The 22,940-nt window shown below is 42.9% G+C and overlaps 1 protein-coding gene across 9 annotated transcripts in view; it reads left to right on the top strand.

The window, feature by feature from the left end:
- LOC310754211 (connector enhancer of kinase suppressor of ras 2-like) overlaps positions 1 to 22,940 on the top strand; it is a 324,198-nt gene that overhangs the window by 166,439 nt on the left and 134,819 nt on the right. For all 9 annotated transcript variants that reach the window (XM_083595841.1, XM_083595842.1, XM_083595840.1 and 6 more), the window contains 3 exons: positions 2,641 to 2,760; positions 10,435 to 10,494; positions 22,547 to 22,615. In XM_083595841.1, coding sequence (XP_083451967.1) covers positions 2,641 to 2,760; positions 10,435 to 10,494; positions 22,547 to 22,615 — 249 coding nt within the window. The remainder of the gene's footprint in view (positions 1 to 2,640; positions 2,761 to 10,434; positions 10,495 to 22,546; positions 22,616 to 22,940) is intronic.

Genomic DNA, 22,940 nt, shown 5'->3' with positions numbered 1-22,940 from the left:
ACACACTGCTTGTTATCTCTAGCACTTTTGACCCTGCCAGGACAGCGGAACAAACTATCCATTGTTTAGATAAGCTTGATGCTAAGGCAGGTGCCAGCTGGCTCAAACTCCATCCAGAGAACACTGTAAAAAGAAGGAAAAACTTGTAAAACAACTACTGTTAGGCAGAACTACTGCTGTCTCAGGCATCTGACTTTGTGTGTCATGAAAGGGCACAGCAAATGGTTATTTCTCTAGGTGGAATGATTTGTCAGTTACAGTTCTCTTAGCTTTTCATTCTTCCGCTCTTCAATTCTCCACATTTCTGAAGCAATTTGCATTATTATTATTTTTTAAAAATCCCCATGAATATTCATCAACCTTTTGTGGAATTTCTCCAAATAAACCCAATTTCCTATGTACTTAAGACTAATGTACACTAATGTATTGATTTTTACACACACTTTCCCCTAAAATATGCATTATTGTTCGGTTGGAGAACTTCACAAAATTCAGATCAGTGTGAATTTTGAAGGAATGTTGTATTTCGGTTCTCACCTTTTTTTCAGGAAGCGATAATTTGATAGATTCACATTTAAGTAAGAGCTGAATTGAACTTCTTCCCCATCCCTAGTTATTTCATTTGACATTACGGATGCTTTACTGCCAGAGAGGTGCTGATGGAATTTTCTGCCTCAGCTACCAAAATAACAAAAAATGGGTCGCTTGCACTTTAACTGTGGGGAGCTAGGGTAGTGACATGTGTCTTACTTTGCAGAATACATACCTCTGTTTGAAGGACTGCCTGATCCAAGTCCAGTTTAGAATTAAAAGACCCTGAAGAAGGGAGAGCAGGCAGGGACTCTGAAATTGCCCACCGACACTGAACACCCAGACAAGAGACTGAGCAGGCACACAGACTATCTGGTCACAGTCTACCCCATTGTGGGGTGATAGGTTATACTTAAACAAAGCGAAGGTGAACAATGAATGGAATAGTGTACCATTTTAGTATGCTGACTGTTATTGCAAATGGGTTAGAATATATTTTCCTTCCTATTGTTAACTTGTGTTTTGTGAGTGGAGCTGCCTGTAAAAGAAAATGGAAGAGAGTTAATTCTTCTTCTGTTCTTAAAGTTGCCCATTAGAAGAACTACTGCTTAACTTTAGGATCTGGACCCTGAGTTTGCTTTTTTATTTCTTCCTCCTCTGTTGCTCCCCCACTTTGTGTGGTGTCTTTTAGTTTGTAAGCCTGAGAGCTTTAGTTTGTAAGCCGGAGCTGTCTTGTTTTTAATTGATTATACAGCCTTTGTGGGAGCTGTTTCAGCTGAGGCCGTAAGAGCTTAAGATGAGATCTGCTGTATCAGACCAGTGGCCTGTCTAGTCCAGCATCTTGTTCTCATTATGGCCAACCAGATGGCTTATTGGAAGCCCAACAGCAGGACATGAGCGCAGAAGTGCTCTCATGCTGCAAATGATCTAAATAAATAATCAAAATAAATAGAATACTGGTTCATCTGTTGTGTTTTTAGTGCTCAAGTTCAGCCTATTTTAAATTATTGTTTTAGCTATTAGGATTCCATGTAGGCAGTTGAAAGATCAGTTATGTCATAAATGGGCAGATAGGACATCCCCATGCAGCCAGCAGAATGCGCACTGGACTGACATGTCTTGAAGGGGAACTCTCCTGTAAAAGGAAGCTTCACAGGTTTGAGGATGTACAGTCTGAACAACTTCCCTGCTCAGTTTTTCACATTACACAAGGCAGTTCTGTGTTGCCAGCTGACGACAGAAGTGATTATGCATTCCCCTGGCAGCAGAGGATCACAGCATCTGAAGATGCTCCGAATTTGGTATTTTTGTGTAAAATGAAAACTAACTTGGAGAGGAAAGTTCTGCTGACATCAGAGCTGGAGATGAGGATGAGAAGGACCCTTCTGTGAACAGGTGGCCATATAGGAGTTCATTGGAAAGTCTGCGTGGAAGCTGCACTCAGTCTCCACTAACTTGTGATTGCCATCATGAAAGGAGGAGTGGTTGATCCTTCCACCTATGACATGAATGCAGCTTTCACCATTTCTAAAAGCCCCCTCCCTATGTTGGGGGGATGAATACCTGCAAGGGTGGGGTGCCTGCTCTACTCTAGTGAGTTCCCTGCACAACAAAGAATCTTTATCTACAGAGTTCTTAATCTAACATGGAGCCTACTTGAACAAAGCTGACCCCTTCGAAAAATAGATGTTCAGTGCCCAATATGTGGGGATTGCTAGAATGGCAGCAGGGACATGTGTAAGAGGCCAGTGGGTTTGTCTCTGATTTTTCCCTTGTACAAGATTTTGCTGAACTATAACTTCCAACAACCCCTGCAGGCATAACCAATGGTGAGGGATTTGGGGAGTCGTCCAGCGACATCTGAGGGGCTGCCATTTAGCTACCCCTGCTGCAGGTTTCCTCACACCCATGTATTCCGACACTAACTTTGGTTATGTCATTTGAACAGGGGCTTGCCTCTTATTATTTTGTGTAGCAAGTAGAGTCTTAAGCCAGTTTTTGCAAAATACATGATACTGAATTGTTTCCTGTGAGTAATGTTTTAACGCTGAGTTGTTTAGTGCTTCCTTAAAAAAAGCTTATGATGTTCTCTCTCTCTCTTCTCCCCAGTGTAAAACACTCTCTGGCATCTGTGATCACATCATTTCGCTCTCATCCGATTCTCTGGTGTCTCAATCAGCTCACCTTGAAGTTGTTCACCTTACCAGCATCATGCCCAGTGAAGGGTTGGTAAGTAATAGCAATCTAGGAAGGTGGTTTTCAGCAAGGCTGGGTAGGCATTTAATGCATGAAATGCTCACCTCATACTAAAGGGTGCTTGTGAAGTGGTGGGGACACCCAGGCTTTGAGGTTTCGTCCCACATCCCGCTACACATTTATTTTAGTGAACTTGGCAACCTGCCTGCTAGAGTTAGTAGCTTTGAACAAACCTGGCAATCTTGATTTCTTCAAATTTATTTTCAGTCTTGTATTGGATTCTTCACCTTTCACATCAGCTTTCAAACTTTTTTTTTTTTTGAGGAAGTCCTGATGAAAATTCTTTGGGATTTTCCTCCTAATATATACAGTTTCTCATGCACTTTCTCTTAATGTACACATTCTTGCAAGCAGTTTTCCCTAATATGCATTTTGGTACATTATTTTCACTAACCTGTGCCTTTTTATGCACGCTTCATCCCAATATACACATTTTTTGTATACATTATCTTGTTGGAGAGCAACGTTGCAAAATTCAGAGAACTGTGAATTTCAAAGGATAGCTGTTTTGGTTCACATATTGTTTTGGGAAGTATAGAATTTATCCTCCATCCCTTTAATCAGGTTTATTTTATTGAAATGAATGAAATTTAAATATGATAGGGATGGAGTGGCCAGTCTATTTCCAATCTGTGTTGATTTTGTATGTGCTCGTTCATAAGGCAGTAAGTGCTTGCCTTATGTTGCAATCCTAACCATGTCTACTCAGAATAAAACTTTGCTGAATTCTGTGGCTCTTACTCTCAGGTAAGTAGGAAGAGGATTGTGGTATCAGTCAAACTCTGAGTAGACCCATTGAAACCAATGGGTGTAAATGTCCCTTGATGACGTCCTTCAGGCTGCCTTGGGGCTGTTACAGGCTCTTCTAGTTTCTCAGTTTTGAGGGTTCTCTGGGGGTATCGGACCTCAAAGGAGATATCTGCAGGGTCTGATTCAGACAGGTTCCTAGCAACAACATTTTGCTTCTTCTGGCTTCTTCTCTGTGACCTCTCTGCTCCTGCAAATTCATAGGCACTCAAGTGCCTGAAACATGGGAAGTCCATTTCACTCTTATCCAATTTCCAGAAAATGCTGTTGTCCAAAATCTCCCTTCTCTCTGGCAAGAACTGCTGCAAGCAAATCCTTGATATATGAAATTTCCCTGGTGACCAACAGAGATGTCTCTTTTTCAGAATGATATGCTATTCTTGCTTCACTTCACCTAGCATTTTGTCAATACAGGAGGCATTCAACCAAGTGTCGTTTCTATGCAAACTCCATTTACATTAATGGGATTTGTACAAGAACAGTGTTTGGTGGATGGAGCCCATAGATTACAGCAGAATGGATTACATTGTATGATTGTTAGACAGTGCAGAACTACGAGTTATTTCAATGAGGGGGGTTTTATAATTTGTTTCCCTCCAAGCACAAACATTGTATAGAATAATGCAATTTTATTTTTACTTCATTCAAGAGCTCTGCTTGTATGGTAAGGTTTTTGCAGCAATGCAAAAATAGGAGCATTTCCCAGGAGAAATTTGGGGAACCAAGCAGAGGGCTATTTAAGAATGCATTATTTGAATCAGGTTTCATTTCATAGTCCTTTGGTGTATGAAGTTAGAACTATAACTGTCAGAAGAAGGTCCTTTGCACTGGTGGCCTAAAAGCTGTAGAATTATACTCTTTTGTTTGAGTATTTTGTTAGTATATTTTTCCCAGCTGAGCTTAATGTAGCTTGTTGTCAGGTGGCTCATCTTTGAATGCTATTTTTCATGTTTATTGTTTGCATTATTTTGTGACTTTTATGTCCCCCTCTTCCCCCCAGTATTGCCCAGCACTCTCTGATAGGTGTTGAAACAGTTTGTGTTTCAACATTTTGTGTTTAAATGCAAGAAAGCTCATTGTCCAGTCTTCACTAGGGATGGGTGAATGTGCTGTTTTCTCATTTTCCCAATTTTAAATTCAGTTTTCGACAGCAGTTTGCATAGTTGCTGTTTTTTTAAGTATCATGTAAAATTTCCAGCATTTTAGTGCAAATTTCTCCTAATATGCACGTTTGTATAATGCATTTTATTGTGTCACCTTTCCCCAAAATACACCTTTTTGTACACAAAATTTGGCTGAGGAACCACATTGCAAATTTCTCATAAGTGCAGTTTTCTTTTTCTTTTTGTAATGTAATTTTTTGTTAAATTTTTCAAACACTGCTGTGCAGTTTGCTAAAGAGAACTGTGTTTCAGTTCACACACACTGGTTTGTTAAGCATGAAATAGGTAATTTCTTATTAAAATGCAAACAGAACTAAATTTCTTCCCCATCCACAGTTCTTACCGTGGGGCATGAAAGAATCCTGAAGGTGACTCACTCAGGCAGGTAGAGTCAGAGTCAAGTTCCAAGACCATGGTTAGTTCAAAGCACAAGGTCTGGAGCTTGCCTTGGACCCGACTACCCATCTTAGCCTCCGCCTTCTTCCTGAAAAGTAGAGGGGAATTTAGCACTTCATTGATTCTCACTTGGCTCCTGAACTGTACATTGCCTGCTCTGGTGAGCAGGAAATGGTGAACAATGGGCCCTGGGTGTAAAAGTACCCTTTCTCAACATTTTGTCATACTTTAGTACTACTGAGAACTAGAACCTAGGACAGAGTGTGCAGATAGCTTTGGCGAAGGATCATTTCATTAGCACTCTAGGATATAGGATCAGGAGCCCCTCCTTACAAAAGATCAGACATGAGAGGTGGGTAGCGAAAGAGCACAGATGTTAAAAATAAACCTTGATTAGTTTTATTCCTTCAGCTACATCCAGATAATAAAAGTGAAGCTAAGATCAGCCATTTCTTACAGACGTCTATTTCGTGATATCATAAAATTGCACAATAACTTTTCAAATCACACACCAGTTTGCTTCATAAAACGTATAACAATCGTCTTATGATCCATTTGTCAGTTCACAGCCTCCACAGTTTTCCTGGGACCAGATGAAAAGGAACATAGGAATACACGAAGCTGTCATTGGCCCCTACAGCTCAGGATTGTCTACACTGTTTAGCAGTGGCTTTCCGGGGTTGCAGACAGGGGTGTCCCCTAGCTTTATCCAGAGATGCCATGGATTGAATCTGGGGCTTTCTGCATACATATCAGATGTTCACTGAGCTATGGATAGAGCTTTAAATTATCGGCATATTTAGTGCACAGGGCCCCAAATCTTTTGCCAAAGCTGTTAAACAGGATGGAGCCACAAGAGCAGACCTTGCAGAACCCCAATAAACTGAAGGTCACAGGGATGAGCAGAAATCCTCACTACTATGGAATAGGGAGAAATGTGAATTAGTTTGCATTTCAAGGCAAACCCACCTATCTAATCCACACTTTCCCAAACAATTGTGAAAGCAAGCACAGGTGTCCTTTAAAATACACATAGCTTTTGCGGTGTAGTTCTACAGCCAAGTACTGTGTACACAAATATCCCCCATGTTGCCCCACATTGGGCAAAAGATTCCTGCACTGCAGGGGGTTGGACTAGATGACCCTTGGGTCCCTTCCAACTCTACAATTCTGTGATGCAATGAAAATGCATATATTAGTGAAAATAGCATACAAAAAAGCATTGTTTTAGAGGAAATTGCTCTGCAAAAAATGAGCATATTAGGCAAAATTGCATGCAAACATGTGTATTAGAAGTTTGCATCAAAATTGCAGACTGATGTGAAAATGTGAATTTAAGTTTGGAAAAACGAGAAACAGAAACGGCCGGATTCACCCATCCTTACTAACCACCGCTCTGAGACCTACCCTCCAGGGGTAATCACCACCACCATAAATCAGGTGGTCCAACATGGACATTGGTATCAAAACTGCAAAAGAGGTCTAATAGAACTGTCAACAGTGCTTGTCTTGTTTCCAGCACAGAGTTTAACAATGACACAGTTACTGCTGGCAGGGAAGCAAGTCTTAACTATCAAATCAGTGGTGAAGAGCAATAGCTCTGTGGTAGAGCATTTGCCTTTGCATGCAGATGATCCCAAGTCCAATCCTTGGCATCTCTGGGTATAGCTGGGGGAAGCTGCTGCTTTGAAACCCTGAAGAGCTGCTTCCAGTCTAAGAAGACAATACTGAGCTGGATGGACCAGTGACCCAACTCGCTAAGATGTAGTGACCTGGGTTCCTACACACTTGTCATCCATTCTTGTTGGAAAGAATGAAGAATACACTAAGGGCTGTTGTTCCAGTGGGGGCAAAACCTGCCTCTCAGCCCTGGCAGTGAGAGGTCACATGCACATGCACACCCCCCAATAAAAATACATAAACACACACATGCATGCACACAGAGAGAACTACTTGTAACAGATCAGCCATGCACACCTGACTTTCTTTGCTGGTAATAACAATAAATTAGAAACTTCCTGGTGTGACCAAAGACAGCCTGCAGCAGCTTCTCCTTTTCCACCCCATAACTGATGGCAACTGAGGAAAAACCCTGTGCAGGTAATTTGTACAGCTTGAGCTGCCTGTTTGATTAAACATAATGCGGAATGGTCCCTGAAGCAGTGTCATCATGACATAGGCTGTCTTGCAGAAACAATACATTTCCTTTAGTGTCAGAATCTTCTTACCATGAAGGATAAACTGGCCCTTCGAGACTCTCCCTAACAGTGAGCACAAGAAAACGTTAAAGTAGATCTTTGTGGTTACAAGAGGGAAGAGCCATAGCTCAATGGCAGAGCATTTGCCTTGCATGCAGAACATAGGTAAAGGTAAAGGGACCCCTGACCATTAGGTCCAGTCGTGGCCGACTCTGGGGTTGCGGCGCTCACCTCGCTATATTGGCCGAGGGAGCCGGCGTACAGCTTCCGGGTCATGTGGCCAGCATGACTAAGCCGCTTCTGGCAAACCAGAGCAGCGCACGGAAACACTGTTTACCTTCCTGCCAGAGTGGTACCTGTTTATCTACTTGCACTTTGACTAGGTTGGCAAGAGCAGGGACCGAGCAACGGGAGCTCACCCTGCCGTGGGGATTCGAACCGCCGACCTTCTGATCGGCAAGCCCTAGGCTCTGTGGTTTAACCCACAGCCACCCGCGTCCACATGCAGAACATACATACATACATAATTGTATTTGTATGCCACTTTCCCATAGTTCAAGCCACATTCAAGGCAGCTTACAACATGAAAGAGTACAAAAGTAGTCATAAAAAAAAAATAAAACATCAAAAAACACACCAACTGAATCAAACACTTTCCACATAAATCATAAGATCTAAAATGGAGATATAAAAATGTAAAATATAAATATTGCTTGCCTTCATCTGGTTTAACCAGCCAGCCAAAGTCACTTTTCGCTGTCGCTTACTGACAGCTTCTAGGAGCCACAGGTGAGAGCTGAGTCGCCCACTAGAGGTACCTCCCCTCACCTAACATCACATACACCCCTTAATAGGACTATTCCCAGGTAAATGTGTATAGGTTGCAGTCTTCATGCACATAGCTTTGGCTTAGCAACAGGCACCCAGACATGTTCTTTGGCTATTTCCTATCCATTTCTTTGAAATCCCACTTAGCAAGGGGAACTAGCTACACCCTTGATCAACCTTTGGCCACCGACTGCCCTTTCCAGACCTTTTGGACAGCAATTCCCTTTAGCCCCAGCCAGCATGGTCCTGTTGGCTGAGGCTAATGGGAAATGTAGCCCCAAATATCTCCAGAGGGCACCAGGTTGGCAAAGACTGCCCTTGCCTGTTGTTCATTTTCCATGCCAGTTTCAAAGCGCTGTAGCAGAACATTTGTCCTAAATAGAAAATGGAGCCAAAGCTATCTTGCTCTAGGTACAAAGCAATGCATCTAGACAAGCTGAATAAAAACAGCATATAATATTTCAACTTTTTATTTTTTTTTAATGAGATGAAGCTCTGTACTTCAACGTAGAGAAGATGACAGAAGTAGGTTCTGGTGATAAAAATACTCCTTAAAAAAAATCTTATTCACATTTCTGCTTCTCATTTTGATATACTGTTGTCCCCCCACCCCCACCCCCAGTCTCTGGATTTTCATGTGCAATGATAATGCCTGGAAACAACAAAAGCAACCTCGTTAGCTTTTTCTATTTGAGGATCAAGGGAATGGGAAGTTTTTAGGACAGACTTTCATTTCAGCTCTCAGGTAGATTTCACACATTTTGCTCAGTTTGAGAAAAGAAACCTGTTTCCTTTTAAGTTAGAAATTTTTCCAGCAGTACAGTGAAGCAGCAGCTGCTATGCCCCACCTCTGCCATCCTAGCCATTCCTTTGTAGATACAATGGCTCACATAGGATCAGGCTTTCAGGCATTTTGCATTGATTTGTACTAAAACTGAATGGTAGATGTGAGCACTTTAAAACGAAAAGACTTTATTAGCAAGTTCTGAACATCTCTGACTTGCTGATTGAAGTCTTGCAGAGTTTACAATCGCTTGTCATGAATTGCCGAGGAGCTGAGTTCTTGCAAGCAGCTCTTTTCAAAATGAGTGCTGATGGCTCAAATCCTGGGGAGTGCAAAAACCCCAGATAGTGATTTTGGGATCCCCAAGTTGCATCATAGGATCTAAGGAAGCTTATCACTGGTGGTACAGTAGCTCTCTCTTTTCTCATTCTTCTCATTCTTTTCCCATTCTAAGAGCAGAACTTATCTTGATGACTAGAAGCCCCCCTTTCCTCCCAGAATTAAAAAATAAAATAAAAATTCAGGGGGAGGTGGCAGCTCAAGAAACACCCAATAGCCATTTGGGAGAAGAGTAACATTTGCCAAAATGGCACCTCCGCAGAATGTGTCTGCCATCAGTGGGCTGGGGAATTGCGGTTGGGTTGGTATGGTGGCATTTTCATCCCAGCTCTAGACTCGGGTCTTCCAAAATGCACTTTATCTTCCTGACAGGCAAAAATTACCTTGCTGAATCAGACCAAAGGCCCATCTGGCCCAGCATTCTTTGTCTAACAGTGATGACCATTGGAAGTTCATATGGAGGGCTTGATGGAAGCAGCAATTCCTTGCTATTTGGCGCCCCCGCCCCCTGCATATGAAAATGAGAACATGCATATTTTATTTAGTTAAAACTGGTGTGATAAAAACCTAGCTGCTGAGACCCCTCATTTAATGGCTAATGAGTTTGACAGTTCCCTATGTCTGGAACAGTGATCAATCCAGCTAATACATTTGGTATTTGCTGATGCTGATACTGATGCTTTCAATCTGCGAACGATATACAGCTGATTATGTTTCCTCATTTGCATTGCATTTCCTTTGCAGTGAATGAACGGGGAGGGATAATGTGATGACAATGTAATAACATAATTTAACTTAATTTCACCACAGTGGATAACAAGTTGAATAACATAGTTTTTGGGTGCAAGATGGGCTGCAGCAGAATGGATACAGTGCTGCATGTAATGAATACAGGATGGGACAGAAAGCAATGCCTTCTTGTGTCGTTGCTGGCCACAGGATGCTGCTTGTTATAGGGGAAAATGGGAAATTGGGGTGGTGGGGAGGCAGAATGAAAAGAGACTTCAGCTTGCTTTCTGGAACCCTGAGCAGGTGCATTCCACACTGCAGCATTTGATTTCAGGTTCCACTTGTTTGCAAATTCTTAATAGCTTGTTGTATATTAATCATTGCTCATCTCATTATTTCTCAGGGGATGTACATCAAGTCAACGTATGACGGGCTGCACGTGATCACTGGAACGACAGAAAACGTAGGTTTTGTTCACTGCAATCATTTTCTTGATTCTTCTGTCTCCATAAGTTGAATGTTACAACTGTTTTACTGGGTATCCTCCATGGACAGAGTATGCTAGGATTTGCTTCATTTGTTTCAGTAAGACAAGAACAGGAGACGTTCCCGGCAAATTGTGCCTCATTATTTTCGCTCTCTCTAGTTATCTTCCATATGAAATACAGTAAATTCCACAAATAGCATCTATTTCCCTGAAAGAAAGAAAATCAAGGTTCTCAACAGTGCATAGACACTTCGTGTATTGCTCCCAGAGGTTGTAACAGACATTCCAGAGAAAAGAACCTTGCTATAATTATGATGTCTGGCCTAGATTTTTGAACTGCACTGAAGACAAGTCCTGGCACAGAGTCATAACATGGGAGGGTCCTCACACCTCATTCCCCAGTCAGCAATTTCTCTGGTCAAGGATGGAGGAGTAGCAGGAAGAAGTATCCTGTTGTCACCTATGTTAGGTGTGGGGAAGATGGGCATTGTTTGGAGAAAATGGACCTAACCCATTCTAGCAGCAAAGATCAGGAAAATAGAATTGCCCTGTTAAGGAAGTTCTGTTGAAATCTTCTTAATACTGGCTATGTTAATCGTCCCATTTACAGTATTTCAAAGTGCGTACTTAAGCAGTCTACTCACAATCATTAGGACTTTTCAGAAACACACTGGAACAGAAAGCAGTTTCCTAGGGGGGGAAGTATATCTTGATGTTAAATGAGGGGGTTAGTTCAATTCTGAAAGATGATGGAATCAGGTTCTTGGTAATGGAGATGAAAATGAAGATTTAGTAATGGTCTGACCATACTTGGGACTTAGTTCATAATTCATAATTGTCCATTGCGGAAAGGAGCTTAGTTTGAGCCATGAAATCCTAAGTTAGCTACTGAATTGTGATTGATGAGCAAAGTTCCCTCGCTTGCCATTTTGTTCATTAAGTTTTTTACATCCATCACTTTTTTTGTCATTACCTAGATGTGAAAGTGATGATGGTGTACAAACTCTCAGCCAATTCACGCAATTCTAATGGGCCTGGATATATTTCACATCGGGTGGCCATTTGACAGACCTTGGGCCAGATCTGGCTTCAAAGCAACTTTATCTGCCCCTCTCCGCCTGATTACTATACCCAGTTTTAATCAAAGTGTGCCACTCCAAAAGGGACTCCGTCATATTTCATAGGATCTGCATTGTACCCATGCTCTGAAGGGGAAGTTGCAGCTGTCAAATCTGCCTCTCTTAAACAGGTTTTTGAAAAAGCGGGTGTTGAGTGTTCTTTGCATCCTGTTGGTGGGTGATACTTAGCTGGTATAGAAACATATGGCCATGCCTATATTATGGAACGTCCTACATATGGCTACTAAATGGAGCATCTCTGCCATATCAGCATACCCAGTCTCTGAGATCAATTGGTGGGGGCGCTGTGCTTGCAATGCTGCCAGTGAGTATTACTTGCTCTGCTCTGCTGAGACAGGCCCTTCTTGGTGATTGTACCCTGGGTGTGGAACTCTCTCCTCCTAGAGGTGCAGATGGCAATGACATCATTGGCCTTTCATCATCTAGTCAATGAGTTGTTTAGCCTACCCACCCTATTCTGTGTTTTGCATTGTTTGCTTTGATTTTAAATTACATCTGTTTTTACATGTGTCATTGTTGGTGGAAACCATTTGCGACCTTTGATGTAAATCAGTCTAAAAACTGTATAGATAAATCAATTATAAATAAATATGGGGCTCCATTTCAGCCCCTCTCTACTGGCCTTCCACCATTTTGTGAAGACCGTTCTCTGCTGTATTTTGCTGAGCTGAACCTATTCTTCTAACACACTGAGATTTTGAGGAGTCTGTTTTATCTGCAATTTTAATCTGGATTTTAACAGAGTTGTTGCAATTATGATGATTTGCTTTTTAAATACATTGTGAGCCACCTTGAGTATGGGGAAATTTATTTTGCTTTGTTTAGAATGTTCAGTGACCACCCAGACAACAACATTCTCTAGTCAATTAATATACAAACTGTGACATAGTTAAAACATTTAAAGCACACTTAAACCACAAAACATCACCCACTTCAATTTCCTCACTAAAAACCAGCCCAAGCTGCATAACAGCATTTTTTTTAATATAAAAAATGGAAAGATGGGGTGTAAATTATTTTAATAACATTTTTAATAACATTGCCCAGATACAGCACCAACAAAGTCTGGATTTTGAACTCTAAATATTCTACAAATCATGAATACTTGCTTAGGCTCCTTATGCATAATTCCTAATGCATAATTTGTTCTGATTTTGTCATAGTGGGGGATAACCTTTCCAACTGCTTAAAGATCTGAATGCCTGCTGTTTGATCTCTGGAAGTCCTGCTTAGATTAAATGGCTCTGTGATTTAGCCTGGCATAATCTGTGGGAGTTGAAAGTGACCCTCCAAGCCTCTCTGTCAAGCCCTCAGGAATCTCCCCAGGGCACACCTCCCTAGGCCAGACCCGCTCAGTGGTCCTGCTCCATGCCCTCCACTGTTGCTTTTGCCTGGCTGGATTGTGATAATGCCTCTCTGGGTATGGGTATCTCTGAGTTGCATCTAGCTGCTCAGATGTAGCCCACTGTGCAGAGGTAAGAGTTACATCTATTGCTCTGCTCACATTTTGCCTCCAGCCCACCCCCAATTTTGCAGCTGGCTCCATCCACTGCAGTCGTGCAACCCATGGAAGATTGCCTGGGAGTGAATGTGAACCTCAGATTGAAGAAAAATTTCCCACCACAGGGTATAGGCCTGAAAAATAGCTTTCCTTTCCTTCTTAAAATAGTAATAATAATACCGGGGTGCTGTTGCCTTTTACCAAAAAATGCATACACACAATCTCCCCAATATAGATGTGCATAATATTGATAGCCTAGCACAACCCTAACCTATTCAGCACATAGACAGAATCTGAATCTGTTGACTGCCCATTGTCTGGGAAGCCCAGTTTGCAGCCAAACTATCCTTCTCACTACTTCTTTGTTACATTTCCAAAAGTGGCTGGACGAACTTTTAACTGGAGTGTCTTTGTGGGGGAGTAGGGGAGAGTGACACACCTTTGGCCCTTCAACTGACATGGCTCTTTTGAACCACAACTCCCATCAGTCCCATTCTGGTTGGATTGATGGGAGTTGTAGTCGAAAACAGCTGGATGGCACTGGGATGGTGAAGGCATAACAATATGTTTATTGCTGATAATAGATCATTAAACTCACTTTTAATTGAACCTCCTGCCATTTGTGTCTCCTCCACTCCCCTGCTTACCTACCCACCCACCGACCCGCAATTTCCAATTTTTAATCTCACTGCAATTGCTATAGAGTTCTGTTTCAAAGCCTTGAGCTTAATGAAGCATATTTGGGTCCAGGAAATTAGGTGGGCTTATAAAATAGTCATATGTAATTAAGCTGAGGAACCGTGCTAACTAGAGATGGGAAAAGTCCATTTAGTTCAAGCACTCAATCCTTCCCTGTTAGCGAGGACTATACCCGCTAGTGTTCTGGGTCATTTAAAATCAGCTAAACTGAAACCGTTAAAAGTGACGTTGAGGAGGCAAAGCAGTAAAGAAACTACTTGTGCATCATGATAGCCCAGAAAACATTAAGTGATATGGCTTAAGACCCCATACATTAGGGTTGCAGAACTGCCAACCTGTGGACCAGATGTTGTCTGCAGAATCTTAGTGACCTCACAGGTAATCTTCCAGGGGCCTCCCCTGCTTGACCCCACCCCCATCTTCAGGGCCTCCCACAGGTCCAGCCCCCGCCACAGCTGCACCTTCATCTCAGGATGGGGCAGGGGTGGCGTGAGGCTCCACAAACGCTGCTCCTAGAAGAGAACCCCTCCCCTGCTTTGAAGCTAAGCTGATGTGTCTCATTAGACCCTTAGAAAGCAGAGTATTATCTCTTCAAATGAAGAAGAAAAGAGTGGCCATTTATGCATCGTTTAAAAAAACAACAACAAGAGGGCACAGGTTTGCATTAAAAATGCATATGCTAGTTTGTATGCATAGATGCAAATTTAGAAATAATGGTTACGATTTAAATAGAAAGACTGTGGGTTGTGGCACACTTACTTCTACTCCGAGTAGACCCATTTAAATTAATAGACCTAAGGTAGTGATTTCTGTTAATTTAAATGGATCTACTTCTGAGTAAAAGTAGCATTGGCTACAACCCCATGATTCCATTTATAATTCAAATAGGACTCAAACAGGGCAGTACATCATGGAGAAAGATAATATGGCTACTGTAGGTCCCATGTGTGCCTGCCCGGTCTGCAGTCCAGGTGGTCACTGTTGGTGGGCAAGTTCAAGGTTCCTGCTCTGCCTTCTTAGGTTTGAGCCAGATTTGGACCAGATAAAAAACTCCCTCCAATTGAGGGCTGCCTTCTGACAGCCCTTGAAACGGACTCCTCTGTAAGGTAGGACACATGGCCACTGTAGGAGGAATGAGATGAGTTTCAGATGAGAAAGCCTTAAACAATTTGTATTGCTTGTGGAACTCTGATTGTTAGGAAATGGAAGAGAGATTATTGGCCTATTATATTGTCTTCACAGATGTCTCTAAAATCTATTTAGAATAAATTGTGGCAATTATTCTAATTCAGCAACAAAACACGCACACTAATTTTATTGTGATATTTATATCGCGTCATATCCATGACAATTTGGTAGACCTTGCAAAGCGTTTATCTCTTCCCTTCTTTTTCCCCTCTCTCCATTTGCCTCCCTTCTTTTTTCTATCTTGAAGATAATTTAAAGGAAATATAGACTTATATAAGAAAGAGACTGGTGCCCTGTTTGAGCTAGGAAGGGCTCAGAAAACTCCTATAGTGAGGACTGAAGGAGACTTTTTAGCACAGAAGCCAGGAAGGGCCACATTCCCTTCTGGGTAACCTTCAGGAGGCCGCATGCCAGGGGGGGGGGGGGAGAGGCAAAAGTAACCTGCAATTTTGCCTTTGAACAATGGACTTTGTTTCTGCAGACACTCTCATGCCCCTTTCTATCCTCCATCCATGCAAACAAGAATCATTATCCAAGTTTGGGGATGCATTCCAGCCCGACAAAAGCATGGTAAGAGGCATGGCCTGGGGAGACTTCCAAGGGCCAGTCAAAGAGGCTAGGAGGGCCATATGTGGCCATCAGGACTGAAGTTTCCCATCCCCAAGGTAGCAACTTGAACATAGCCAGCAAAGCTACCAGAAAATAACCTTGGTGGGATGGCAGGAGGAAATGAATCAGCTTTATAAAACTGTATGGATGCCTTCCTCCGCACACTCCCCTGTTCCAAGATGCAAATAAATAAGTTAATGAAAGAGCAGGACAAAAGTCTCCAGTGGTTTCTTCCCCAAAGGGAACTGACCCTGTGAAAAGCAAGGGTCCTGAAACTTTCCACTGCTTGAGGAAGCACACAAATGTTTTCAGCAGGCTAATGCAAGGGCTTGGCCTGCCTTTCTATCCTCGTCTGCCAGCTGCAGGGTAGCTGGCCACTGATGGACTCTAATGGACTCTAATGCTGATAGATTTTTAAATGCTGTTCATTGACAGTATGAAAGGCTGTGCACACGCTGCACTAAACCCACCCCATATCCTATCCTGAGCTAACAACTCACACACACACACACACACCCGCAAATGTTACAGTCAGAATAAGTTTTGCATGTCAAGCTAATTTGACGGTGTTGTCCATTTTCATAGAAGGTACATGTTGACTCATAGAATCAGAGTTGGAACCCTGAGGATCATCTAGTCCAGCCCAAATACAGTATGCAGCTGTCCGATGTGGGGGGGGGGGTAGAACCTGCAGCCTTGGCATTGTCAGCACCTTGCTCTAACCGTTTCGTAGAATTGTTCCTTTTTTTACTAGCCACAACTACAAAGGCCACAGTTATACGTAATGCCAAACCACAGTCTACAAACATGGTCTACAAATTACCATGGTTTGACATTATTTGCATGACCAGAGCCCAGGTTTCATTGGAGGCATTTGAACAAAGAATGGACGTTCCACCCAGGCCAGTGCCGCCTGCCTGACCTCTCCAGGAAGAGGCAGAAGCTTCACACAGTGATGCTAACTGTCTCTGTGACCAATAACTGCTTTCTTCCTCCCCACCTCCTTTCTGACATTGTAATATACCGCCATATCGCGAAGTTTAGCTGGCAATATATTACGATGTTGGAAAGCAGATATCACCCAGACCTAGTCCTGATGGGTCTAATTAGACCCACTGGCCCCTCTGCTCTCTCGGGACAAAGTTAATATGTGAACCACTTTAGACACTCAGTGCTCGTAGCTATTAGTATTAAGATGAGGTCTGGAGGGCTGTTCTGCTGTTCTTTTTTATTGAGTTCTGTCTGCAGGCATATTTGCAATTAAAAACCTCAAATGAAACCTAGATGGGGAGATAGAACACATCCAGGAAGTAGCGAGCAGCATCTTCTGAAGCATGATACATTGTCCCTGCTCTTGGTTGAAGTGCACTGTGCTTTTGCTTACCTAGGTAAAGAGCAAGTTTTATTGCTGCTTAGAAACATTATCCCCAGGTCTCAGACAGGAGTTTTGATGGAAGGTTGTTGGGTCTTTTTTGTTTTCTTAGGCTAGTGGAAAATGCTAGTAGGAATGAGCCTGGCACTATTACCAGTGATCAATCTGAAGAGGGGGGAACAGCTGAGCTGAGCCGATCCATGCCTTTTGGGTAGAAAAACAGCAATAAAATGGTGGATGAGTGGAGATCAAGGTGGCTAGAGTAGGTCCAGTGGTAGGGTGAATGCTTTTCATGAACAAGACCCTAGGTACAACTCCTAATATCTCTAGGTTGGGCTGGGAGAAGCACCCTCTCCACCTGAAACCTTGAAGACCAAGCTGTCAGTAAATCACACCATTCAGAGTTGAAGTTAACTCTATTAGCAGAAACACCATCTCCACAGACTTGACAGGGTGTCAGGCCTAATGAGTGCAGCAGCTCATCCCCATGAATCAGTTGCTAAGACTGATTCATGAAGTCCCTGCCTCCCCACAGCTATCTAAGTCCCTTCTTCTCCAGGGGTTTTTCTAAGCAATCGGGGAGTGGGCTTGTGTGCAGCCTGCTGCTGCTCTGCCTGTTTCAGCTCTCTTCTGGTTTTGGGAGACAAGGAGGGATGAGAGCTTGTAGCAGCAGGAGGGAGAGACATTTGTGACTCTTCTCCAGCCTGACTAATCTCTGCCTTTTGGCCTCCCACTCTCCTGCTTCAGCTTCTTCCTCTGATTCTGGACTTTTCTCTGCCACTAACTCTCCCAGCTCACTAAGCACTGTTACCTTTTCAGCTTCTGACACCTCCTCTTCCCAGTCTTCTCCCTCATCTGCCTCTGAGCACTCATTGTCATCCCATCACCAGTCCCTGGACTCAGCCTTCTCCCCTTGGTGGTTCACCAGTTGCTTCCTCTCACCATTCCTCTGTGTCTAATTAGTCCATGACAGTGCTGAACTAGATGGACCAATAGGTCTGAGCTGGTATAAGGCAGCTTCCAAGTTTCCTAAAATCAGTGCATTTCTTTATTTAAAGTATTTATTTGTTTGCTTTTATAAGAACATCTTATAAACTGCTAACTCTCAAAGCAAAATACTATGTTAGTGTATAACAATATCAATTAAACATCATAAAATTACAAAATCATAAATGCATTTTTATGCTGAAAACTGCCCCGAGATCTTTGGAAGAAGGACAGTATGTAAATTTAATAAATAAAATAATATCATCCTAGAGGAAAGGAGGGGTGCAAATGTGATAAATAAACACCCGGGCGGCGGTAAAGAGCATTTCAGCAATAACCAAGTAATAAAGAGCTTTTGAATAAAGTGCTATTTTAATGATGGCAGGAAAAAATGATGGTGGAAGCCTCGACTCAGCACACTTCTACACTTTGAAGCAAAGAAATAGCCCTTGTGTCAAGATAATAATTTTCTTTATAGCGTCAAAAGCTTTATATGTTAAAGAAAAAGAAAAGAAAGATGCCAGCAGCAGGCTTTCACTTTCTTCATTATATTTTAATCTATTCCAGTATTATAAATCCATGATTAGAAAGGGGGAGACAGGCTAGAAAGAAGCACCACAATGCCAAGGATGTCGGCTATTTTTTGTGGGGTAGGGAGTGGGTGGGTCAAAGTCTACATGAGAGAAAAACAAAGGAAATGGAAAGAAATAGGCAATGTGGTTTGGGAGGGCCATAGCCTAACAGGTCCCAGTTCCAATCTCCAGACTCTCTAGGAATGTCCCTTGCCTGGAATTCTGGGGGGCACTGCCAGAATTAGAATGGGTCTGACCCATTATAATGCAGCTTCCTAATTTCCTGACCCATTTTGATTGTGGCTTCTCAGCCTGAGGTTTTAATCCTTACGCAGGTAAAAGCCCACAATCCTAGCTTCTGGTTCTCAGAAACTAGTTCTCAGAAAGGGTAAACAAACACAGGGGTACAGAAGATTTAAAACATTTAAACCCAAAACCTGATACATGTTTATCAGCCAGAGTAAAGAAAGACAAGCATGTCTTCTTGACTGTCCCAAAATAACTTTCTCCATACTTTCTCGGTATTTTTGGGAAAGGGTCCATGCCAGATGCTAGATGAAGTGGTTTCTAAACCATCCTATTATTGCCCGATTTTTGAGTTTTGTCCTCCTTTTGCAGCCACCAAGAAACCCTTTGTCACACCTTCCTTCCAGTGAAGAAATGCAATTTCCTTTGCAGTCTTCCCCCACCTACCCCCATTCCTCTACCATTAATTATATATGGAAGGGTTATCATAGCTCAGTGGCAGAACAGCCACTTTGCATGCAGAAGGCCACCAGTTCAATCGTTGACACTTCCAGGTAGATCTGGGAGAGAACCCTGCCTGAAACCCTGGGGGATACTGCCACTCACTGTTGACAATACAGAACTAGATAAACCAATAGGTCTGCCTCAGGCAACTTCCTATGTTCCCATGTGCCCTGTTGCCTTCCGAGCAGGCCAGTTACTTTGGTAGGTTGGGCTTTTGAACCTTGCCTTACCCAGGCAGACAAAAAGAAGTACTTCTTCGCATAGTTCCAACTATGATATCTCCGCAACAAGAGGTGGTGGTGGCCACAAACTTGGATGTCTTTAAAGTGGGTTAGGTGAACTCATGGAGTATAAGGCTGTCAACGACTGCTGCCCACCATGGCTTTGTTCTACCTTCACCAGCAGAGGCAGTATGCCTCTGAATGCCAATTGCTGGGAACTACAAGTAGTTGGGACGCGGGTAGCGCTGTGGGTTAAACCACAGAGTCTAGGACTTGCCGATCAGAAGGTTGGTGGTTCGAACAGGGTGAGCTCCCGTTGCTCAGTCCCTGCTCCTGCCAACCTAGCAGTTCAAAAGCACAAAGTGCAAGTAGATAAATAGGTACCGCTCCGGCGGGAAGGTAAACGGCGTTTCTGTGCGCTGCTCTGGTTCGCCAGAAGCGGCTTAGTCATGCTGGCCACATGACCCAGAAGCTGTATGCCTGCTCCCTTGGCCAATAAAGGAAGATGAGTGCCGCAACCCCAGAATCGGTCACGACTGGACCTAATGGTCAGGGGTCCCTTTCCCTTTCCCTTTCAAGTAGTTCGTGGTTAGTGTTGCACTCATGTCCTGCTTGTGGGCTTCCCATAGACATGTGGTTGGGCTACTGTGAGAACAGGATGCAGAGCTAGATGAGCCTTTGACCTCATCCAACAGGGCTGTTCTTAGGTTAATACAGATTTTTTACTTTTTTGTTTATAGCTAGCTGTGCCCTGGCTTGCTCAAGCATCTGGTATCTGACAAGTGCAATAAAATCCTGCCACTTTCCTTAAGTGTCTTCTTTAGTTATACCCTTCTGGTGTTTGGATATACTTTACAGTATTTTCCAGATCCAGGAATCTGCCGTGAACTCCAGCCAAAATCAATTGTACACTATCTTATTACAGAATCCCTACCTCCACTGCCGTTTTTGCTACCGAAAGCAACATACTTTATTAAAAGAAAAATAGGAGGAGGAATAGGGAAGGTGGCAGAGAAGAAGAAGAAGCATCTTTTGTTAAAGAGCTTATAAATGTTTTAATAGCAGAAATTTGTCAGTCGACGACCAAATGAAAGCCATAAATCTTTTAGTGACGAATGTCCCTCATCTTTGGGGCTGCTGTTCAGCAAACATAAGGAAGTGGGACACACCCACAGCTTGCCACTTCGTTTCTGCTCAGTGAAATGCTCAGTGAAATAAAAGCAACATCAAAGATGTTTCATTCCTAGTACTTCAACCAATTGATTTGGCTTCTCTTTTGAAGGAATAATTGACCCCAGCCAAGATGTAATTGAAAAAGATACCAGAAAAAGCTGGGTCAGAGTCAAGAGATGGGGAGGGCAGGGAAGAGAGAGGCAACTTGAAAAACAAGCCTAGCCTGAACCTTTGCAGCTTATGTTGGAAGAGATCTAAGGGAGAGTTCATACATATTCATGGGGAATGAGACATAATGGATCAAGCATCATCACAGCAGACAGCTGCTTCACACATGCATCTATCTCGCTTGATTTCTCTATGCTTAATAAGTGCCAGTTGAATGTGGGAAGTGTTGTAATATCATGTGTTTGGGTTGATTAGAAAATTCCATCTCTGGTGCAGGGCTGGATCCATGCAGGAGGGGGAAGGGGCCACAGTTCAGTGGTAGAGCATCTTACTTGCATGCAGTAGTTCCCAGGTTCAGTCCCCATAATCTCCAGGAAGGGTAAGAGCTGCAGCTTATTAGTATCTACCTTGCGCTGTGGTCTAAACCACAGAGCCTAGGACTTGTCGATCAGAAGGTTGGTGGTTCGAATCCCCGCGACGGGGTAAGCTCCCGTTGCTCGGTCCCTGTTCCTGCCAACGGCGTATCCGTGCGCTGCTCTGGTTCGCCAGAAGTGGCTTAGTCATGCTGGCCACATGACCCGGAAAAACTGTCTGAGGATAAACGCCGGCTCCCTTGGCCACTAAAGCGAGATGAGCGTCGCAACCCCAGAGTCGTTCACGACCGGACCTAACGGTCAGGGGTCCCTTTACCTTTACCTTTTTTACCTTGCATGTAGTAAGTCCTAGGTTGAATACCTGGCATTTGCAGATAGGGTGAGGAGAGAACCCTGTTTGCAATCTTTGAGAGCTGTTGTTAGTCAGTGAAGACAATAAAGAGTTAGATTTACCAATGGCCTGACTCAGCAGAAAGTAGCTTCATATGTTCCAGTGTTCCTGCAAAGTCTCCGTTAGGGCCTCCCTCCTATGACAGTGTCCCCCAGCCACTGTTTCTGTTCCACTGCATATCATCTTTGCTAAAAGCTGCTTTATTTGTCCCACTGTCCATTGTGGCAAAATTATGTAACTTATGTAATTAGGTCATATAAATTATGTTGCCACTGCATTATTCCACTCCCATTTGTTTCAATGCAAAGGAAATGCAATGCAAATGTAGGAGAGGGAGGAAGTCATCAGTTACATCTAAATTTTATGATACAGTTCTCCAACCAAACCATGTTTACAAGAATGCACATTTATGAGGAAATTGCATAAAAACATATAGAACATTGAAAATAACATACGAAAATGCATTATATTAGGGGAAGTTGCTTGCCAAAATGTGTACATTAGTCAAAATTGCATATAAAAATGCCTTCATTGGGAGAAATGTGCATTAAAGTGCTGATGAATTTTCATGAGGGTTTAAAAATGAAACAAAACCTGTAAATCTTTGCAAAACATGGAGAACTGAGTTTAAGATTGGGGAAAATGAGAAACAGAGAGAACCAAAACTGATAGACTCTTCCCTCCCCAGTCCTCACACATTCCTTTTGAAAGCCTGAAGAGGGCTTAAGAGTGTCACTTTGTAAAGAATGAATCAATATTATCTTGGTGCCAGACAGAATTATGCCATGGACTAGAATTGTAATAGTACAGTGTGAAGAATTCCACCACTGGGTTTTCCCATTGTCAAGCTTCTTTCTCTCCCCCCACCATTCTCTTGGCTTTAGTCTCCAGCAGACCAGTGCAAGAAAATCCATGCAGGGGATGAAGTGATCCAAGTCAACCATCAAACTGTGGTGAGTACTTTTCCAATTAAGCCGAGTGTCTCTATTCATCTCCACCTGGCTGCATTGTTCACCACCTTTCAGATATTTCTGACAGCTCCCATCAGTCCCAACCATGACAGCCAACTGCACCGTCTGGGACTGGTGGGCATTGTACTCTAAAACACCTGGAGGGCACTAGGTTGGTGAAGGCTGGTATAAAGATCCCCCCTTGTTAGCAACACCAGCTTACTGCAAATGCTTATTTAGAGTTGCTATCCTTAGGCACAATTTCTGCTGTGAATTTATCCTGACGTTGCTGGAGGAAAGTTTGAAATATATTGATTTGTCTTTTTTG

Source organism: Podarcis filfolensis (assembly GCF_964270895.1).
Source record: "Podarcis filfolensis genome assembly, chromosome: Z".
Lineage (NCBI taxonomy): Eukaryota > Metazoa > Chordata > Lepidosauria > Squamata > Lacertidae > Podarcis > Podarcis filfolensis.
The sequence above is the reverse complement of the archived record's forward strand: the minus strand, read 5'-3'. Positions and strand labels throughout refer to the sequence as shown.